The 6745-nt window shown below is 37.3% G+C and overlaps 1 protein-coding gene across 1 annotated transcript; it reads right to left on the reverse strand.

Moving 5' to 3' along the window:
- Window positions 1–4031: 4031 nt before the first annotated feature.
- LOC131606396 (uncharacterized) lies at window positions 4032–5587 on the reverse strand. Its single transcript, XM_058878627.1, has 6 exons — window positions 5517–5587; window positions 5151–5437; window positions 4856–5047; window positions 4478–4769; window positions 4291–4386; window positions 4032–4205 (listed from the first exon to the last, which is right to left on the reverse strand). Exons 2-4 carry the CDS (start codon window positions 5309–5311, stop codon window positions 4655–4657), a joined length of 468 nt encoding a protein of 155 aa, XP_058734610.1. The 5' UTR covers window positions 5312–5437; window positions 5517–5587; the 3' UTR covers window positions 4032–4205; window positions 4291–4386; window positions 4478–4654.
- Window positions 5588–6745: the final 1158 nt, after the last annotated feature.

Here is a 6745-nt window from a genome sequence, read left to right on the forward strand (position 1 = left end):
CTAAACACAATGTTTCAAAGGTGTTAACACAATGTGTTAGTCAAGCCAATTTAACAAGAGAATTCAGATAAGTGTAAAATAAAAAGTCTGGGCACTGAGACCTTAGACATTCGTGAGAAAATTGATTAAAGATGTAATCATTTACTCGCATATATACGATCGATCTATAATTTGGGGAAATTCATTTACTAAGCCACTGGCCAGAGACTTAGTAAAAAAAAACAACCTCGAGAGGTATGAGGTTGAAACTCCTTGAGTAAGAGTTCCGACAACGGCGGCAACCCAATCTTACGTTAACAGAACATTAACCTCAAGATTTTCAATGGGTAACAACAAGTCGTTGATTTGGATAATTGTCAAACATTTCGTGATAATGTTGACCTTAAAAATGAGGGTTGAGTTTTCTTTTAAACTCTTAATGAAGTTCAATACCGAGGGTACGTGTCTCATGGAAAATGACACAATATGAACTTCACATATGTGAATTTTGAGATGGTGCCGTCTTAAAGTGAGAGTTGGAGTTTCTCTCATGAAAATTCATGAAGAACAGGAAAAGCACATGGCCATAAATAGTGCTAGGCGAGAAATGTAGGCGAAGAACCCTTAAAGAATGTGTGTAACGTAACGCCGGTATAATCATATGGATTAATGGTTTAAAAGCATTGCTACCTAATATTCCGATTAGACTTTGCGTTATCCTTACTAAGATTAAGTTTAAAATCGAAAGATACTTAATTGTATTAACATTCTTTGTTTCCCTTTTTCTGGAATTGATCTTGTCATTATTAGAACAAGTGGGGGATTGTTGGAAATTATTAATATTTAATAATATTTAATCACCATAGGTGTGTTCCAAAATGACAAGAAAATATCTATGTGAAGTTTGTATTTTGAATATGAAAATAGGCAACACTTCGTGAAGTGTTGCAATAGGCTGTTTGTAGTTTGAATCAGAAATATGTAACACTTCGTGAAGTGTTGCAGAATGAAAACATGCAACTCTTGGTAAATGTTGCAATAGGCCAAACATTGTAACTTTTGGAAAAGGAACTGTTTCACGAAGGGTCGCTACCTTATGAAACAATACTAAAGTGGCCTATAAAAACCTCATTCTTGATTCATAAATTAATAACAAAATTGTACATCTGATAAGCCTATTATCTTCACTAAAATTCCAGACACTCTTCGCTACATCCGAGTTTTCATCGGTCTTACGCAAACTCGATAAAAGGCTGAATTATCCTGGGTATTCCTGCGTTCCAACTCTAAGACATATTGAGAGTGCTTGAAATACTTATAAGGAAAGTGATTTCGTTCATGATTCTAGCCTCGATACATTTGACTTGAATTGATTTTCTAACAGCTTCCACTTCCCTTTTTTGTGCAGTCTGCATGAGACTCACACACGTAAGGATGTTGTTCCGCCATCTCCCTAACCAATGATATTGGTTGAGATTTATAATATTCAAAATCCAAGGGAAAACACATACAAGTGCCTTTACATATTTTCCTAAAAAAGCCACAAGTCATTTTTCCGCAATCATCTGCTTCTACCTTTGTTGGAAATATTAATGCTGCATATATACGCAACATAGAGAAACATGTTGCATGTATATTTGAAAAATTAGAGTCTACTAGCATTATAAAATCATTTTGATATTTTGGCACTAGTTTGTTGTCTTTATATTTTTGATTTCTATAAAATTATTAAAATTTATTTTTAGTCTCTATAAAAAATGACATATTTTATTCTCTACAAAATTATTATGCACGTACTTTTAGTCTTTACTATTAAGCTAATGTATATTTTGCAGACATATTTAAAATATTATAAAAACTTTCTTGAAAAAAAGAACTCAAAATTTGATTTAAAGGTCGATATTTTTATTGCTTTTATCATTATTTTTTAAAATTTAAAAATTTATATTTAATTCTTCACATTTTAATTCCAACATAAGTAAAATCAGAATAATAATAACTCAACTTCAGGCTGCGTGAGATATTACAAATGAATCTGAATTCTGCTAAAGTATGTCATTTCAAGAACTGTTTACTTTAGAATAGTTTTCACATGGCTGCAAAAAAAGGGATCAACGAAGGAGGAGGGCAAGAGGTGAGCAGAAAAGGGAGATATGTTCATTCAGGATTCAAATGGGACATTATGAAAACACCATTGTAGGAGACATCAGGGAGATAACATCTTTTTTCATTACGGATTTTGACCACAAATGGAGGGCTAGCGACTTGTTCTTCGAGTTTAAAGACTTGGGGATGGTGGACGAAATTGTTTTACCTCCTAAGAGGGATTGGAGAGGCGAAAAGTATGGTTTTGTGAGGTTTGCGAATGTTGAAGACATCAGGTTGCTGGAAATCAAGTTGGATAATCTATGGCTTGATGGAAGAAAATTGAAGGTAATGTTTCAAGGTTTAAAAGGAAAGAGATATTTAGTAAATCATTGGCGGATCGCTCTTTGTCCAAGGTGGCTAAACACAGGTCAGTGGGAGTCGTTAGAAAGGAAGATCAGAACAGAGGACATAATGGTGGAGGGATTGCAATCAGAGAACCTAAGGTCCAGGGTGTTTCTTATGCGGATTCTTTAAAGATAAACTCTTCATCGAAGGGTTTTTCGTCGTTGAAGAACAAAACTTTTTCAAACCCTGGGGATGTTAGTTTGAAGGAGGTCATTAATAAAACCTACTTCTTTAGCTCCAACAAAGAAGAGAAAGAACGTTACCGAAAATCTTGGGTGAGCATCGCTAAGGCGCCTGGGTTGGCGTATGGTGTGTGCGACAATTTGTGGTCCGAAGGCATTTCCTCCGTGGCGGCAACTCCTCTGGGGCCGAATCTCTGTCTGTTAGAAGAAGACTCCGAAGGGGATATTGAAAGGCTGATTTCAGAGAATGCAGAGTGGAAGGCTAGCTGGTTTAAGGAGGTTAGGAGGTGGCAGCCGCAAGATGTGGAGTGTTTCAGATCGGTTTGGGTATCTATCTATGGCATACCTTGCTTTGTGAGAAACAAACGTTTTTGTGATCTTCTGCTATCAGACATTGGGGTGGTGGCTAACGGCGACAGTTTGGAGGGCAAACAAAGTAGAATGGACGTTACCAGATTGATGATTTTCTCGAAGCTTTTGGAGACTATCAATCGGAAGATAGCGGTCTCTGTGGATGGAGTGTGGTACAACATCTTGGTGAAGGAGGAGATCTCGTATAGTGATGGAGAAAAGGAAGAGTCTTGGGCTGGGTCGGAGTCCTCCTCAGAGGAGGCGGCTGACGGCGAATCCACGACGGAGAGAGATGTAGAGGTAGCGCCGGAGGAGGCCTTAGGTGAAGTGAGATCAGGACACTACAACGAGGAAGGGCTTTAAAAGCGCTTTTTATAGCCTTTAAAAGCGCTTAAAAGCGCTGTGAAAGGTGGCGCTGGCGTAGCTAACAAAAGCGCTTCTGAAAGCGCTCTGGTAGGCCCCCCCTATAAGAGCGCTTTTCTGGAAAAAGTGCTCTTGTAGGCCCCCCTTTAAGAGCGCTTTTCTGGAAAAAGCGCTCTGGTAGGCCCCCCTTTAAGTGCGCTTTTTCCAGAAAAGCGCTGTGATAGGCCCCCCTGTGAGAGTAAAAAATAAAAAAAAACGCAACATACTAAAGCGCTTTTGGAAAAGCGCTCTTATAGGGTGGGCTTTAAGAGCGCTTTTTCTGGAAAAAGCGCTCTGATAGCCCCCCCTATAAGAGCGCTTTTCCAAAAGCGCTTTAGTATGTTGCTTTTTTTTTTTTTTTTTTTTTGCTTTTTTATTAATCTTTGGCAGCGCTTTTACAAAGAAGCGCTTTAGTAGGTGGGCCTTTAAGAGCGCTTTTCAAAAGCGCTTTCGTTGCTAAATGAGGTATTTTAATGTGCAGCCTGTAATTTAATCCTCCCAGTCGACCTGTAATATTTTCGACCTGTAATATGTTTTCAACCTGTAATATTTTCGACCTGTAATTTATTTTTGACGATATTATTTCAGCCATCAGTAAGACAATATATATATACTAATATAATACCATTATAATATCCAAAATTATATATATACATCATTACAACATCAATAATATTATAGTTCAAATCGACACAAATCCTACATGAAAAAGCGCTTAATATAAAATTGACACAAATCTTCTTTGATTTCTTCCAACTTAAGCTTCGGGTACGCAGCAGCACGGAATTCGTCAAGGTACTACAAAACAAAAACATAATATGAATGATATATTTAGTTAAATGTAATAAATTATATGAAATTATCTTAAGTTATAAATTCATACCGTGAGCGGAATCTCTAATTGATTCGCCTGAAGGATTTCTTTCATATACCTCAAAACAAAGTATCCGCAATCGTAACTGTTTCGCTGTTGCGGACACTACATAGAAAAACAAATAAGATTCTATAGTTGTCTTGTTTTATCAAGTAGCATAAATATATTATAAGCAACATTGTGAAAAATAATGTACCTGCACTTGGATCCAAGTAATGTTGTTAGATTTAGTTCGGGATACCTGTGCGTCCCGTTGACTTCGGAACACTTGTATTGATCTAATTAACAAATATATAAAAGCATATGTTTAGATCAATCCCACAAATAAGTAAATATATAAATATACACGAATATATATTTAGAACGATCCCACTTACAAATCAACGATGTCCTTCATGGCCGGATAATTGGTCCATTCACCATTTACCGAATTCAGATAATACACGACTTCCCTTATAGGGTTGATAGCAAGCAGCAACCAGTGTGCTCTATAAATTAAAACAATAGGTTATATGAAAATTTTGCTATACACAAAAGAAACAGAGATTATATGAACAAAGAATGAGAAACTAACCCTACTGGTCGGGTATTATACGCCCAAAGATGCAGACTTTCTGTATTGCCGGTGGACATGAATCTATCTACTAAGCGCTGTCTAACTGATTCCGGTTCCGAAGCAATTGCCATTCCGCTGCAGTGGGCGGAAGACACGAAACGGAATCTGTTAGACAACGGAGTCCCGCGCAACACTCTGTCATACAACAACCTTAAATAAAAACATAATAAACATTAGATTATTTTCATTGAAATGTGTAAATAAATTATATTGTGGGACTAATTAAATAATATATCGGATGAGTGAATATTACCGGATGTATGAGTGCATGTTAGTGACGCCTAGTTGATCATGCTTAAAAATCTCCTCCAAGTCATCAATTGTAATAAGTGACTTGAATTCAATACCGAAGACACTTTCATCCATAACGATTTCACGTAAAGCACCATCCTTCAAATCGGACATATCAACCATTGTTGCGAGCGTCGACCGGTACCGAGGCACAAAAGCACCGCCTTTTTTTCCCGCTGGCTTCGGAGGACCAGTGGGTGGTATGGTACGAACTTGCTGCGTCACTTGTTGTGACTCCCGAGCGGATGCCTAAAAATCATATAAGTTAGGTAAAATATAAAATCATGCAGATTTAGATTCAGATTAATTATTAACACTTTAAATGTACCTCTTTTAGTGATGCAACGGACTCCTCCTCCTGTAAAATCCCTTTACCCTTAACTGTGGGTTTTATAGGAGCAGTCTAAAATTAAAATGTAAAAAATAATTAATAAACGGTTTAGAATTGACATTCGAAAACTAAATGATTCATAATCGTTTTCAATATACCTCATCACTAATGGTAATGAGCTCCGAGGGCCATGCAACAAATGATCCTATTGCATCTCGCAGCAATGTCGTCTCTGAGACCATGTCAGGTACCGGTAGCATCGCATCATGATCTACTACAACATCCACCGATACTTTCAGGTGTCCATCCGGGAGCGGTCTATGGTGAAGTAAATCTCCCAAAGTGTTGTGCACTTTTCCCTTGCCAACTAGTCGATAATTCGGTTCCGATAAGTATAGTTGGCAAGATGAAATGCCCTAAACCAATAGTAAATATAAAGTCATTATCATTAATAAAATAGAACAATTTAAAAGGAAAAAAAATTATAATTACCTCGGGAAATTTCCTTTGATAGTTGATACTAGCCTTATCACTAGTTTCTTTCACCGATGAAGTGTTGCACTTTTCTCTCATATACACTTCTTTATCTCTTTGCAATTCAGAGACTTGTGCTTGCAATTCCGCCAACTTTTGCAACACTTCTTCATTTGAAGGATTTCTTCTCCTAGGACTCTTGTAAAAAGAGGTTGGAGTCACACCATGACCCTTACCCCTCACCCGACCGGGATACTCAGGAGCATCTAGTGCTCTACTAAGTACGCTCCCCTCACCGGTGGATGCCGATTGCGACAAGGTCTCCTGTAATTCATTTACATTAAAAAATCATTTATATATTAAAAAACATTTGATTTAATTAAAGACACAGTATTATACTTACACATTCAGTAAAAACTCTCTGAACTTCGGGATCGACAGCTTGACTCTTGCCCACACGAGCTTCCCTCCACAACACATGTACAGGAAGTGAGGTTTCCTCACTTTTAGACTCCTATAACTATGCATTGACACAAATGATAAAATCGTCAAATAAAACACATTTAGACAATTAATTAAAATGCATTTCTATTTACTTACAAGTTTATCCTCTAAGCGTGCATATCCCATACGCCCTTTTTTGTATGGATACGCGGGTTTGGATGCTCTCGCACTATTCGTGGCACTCCTTTTCCGAAAATCTTCATCTCTTTGATTTACAAACTCAGCCCAATCTTTTTCACCAATGAAGA

Source organism: Vicia villosa, linkage group LG5, assembly GCF_029867415.1.
Source record: "Vicia villosa cultivar HV-30 ecotype Madison, WI linkage group LG5, Vvil1.0, whole genome shotgun sequence".
Lineage (NCBI taxonomy): Eukaryota > Viridiplantae > Streptophyta > Magnoliopsida > Fabales > Fabaceae > Vicia > Vicia villosa.

What these genes read in the sequence shown, in the direction of transcription:
- LOC131606396 (XM_058878627.1), bottom strand. Translation starts at nt 5,311, where the DNA reads ATGGTTGATATGTCCGATTTGAAGGATGGTGCTTTACGTGAAATCGTT. An exon ending in AACATGCACTCATACATCCG is followed by an intron (nt 5,048 to 5,150) that starts GTAATATTCACT and finishes TTTTTATTTAAG; the next exon opens with GTTGTTGTATGACAGAGTGT. An exon ending in TATAATACCCGACCAGTAGG is followed by an intron (nt 4,770 to 4,855) that starts GTTAGTTTCTCA and finishes TTTAATTTATAG; the next exon opens with AGCACACTGGTTGCTGCTTG.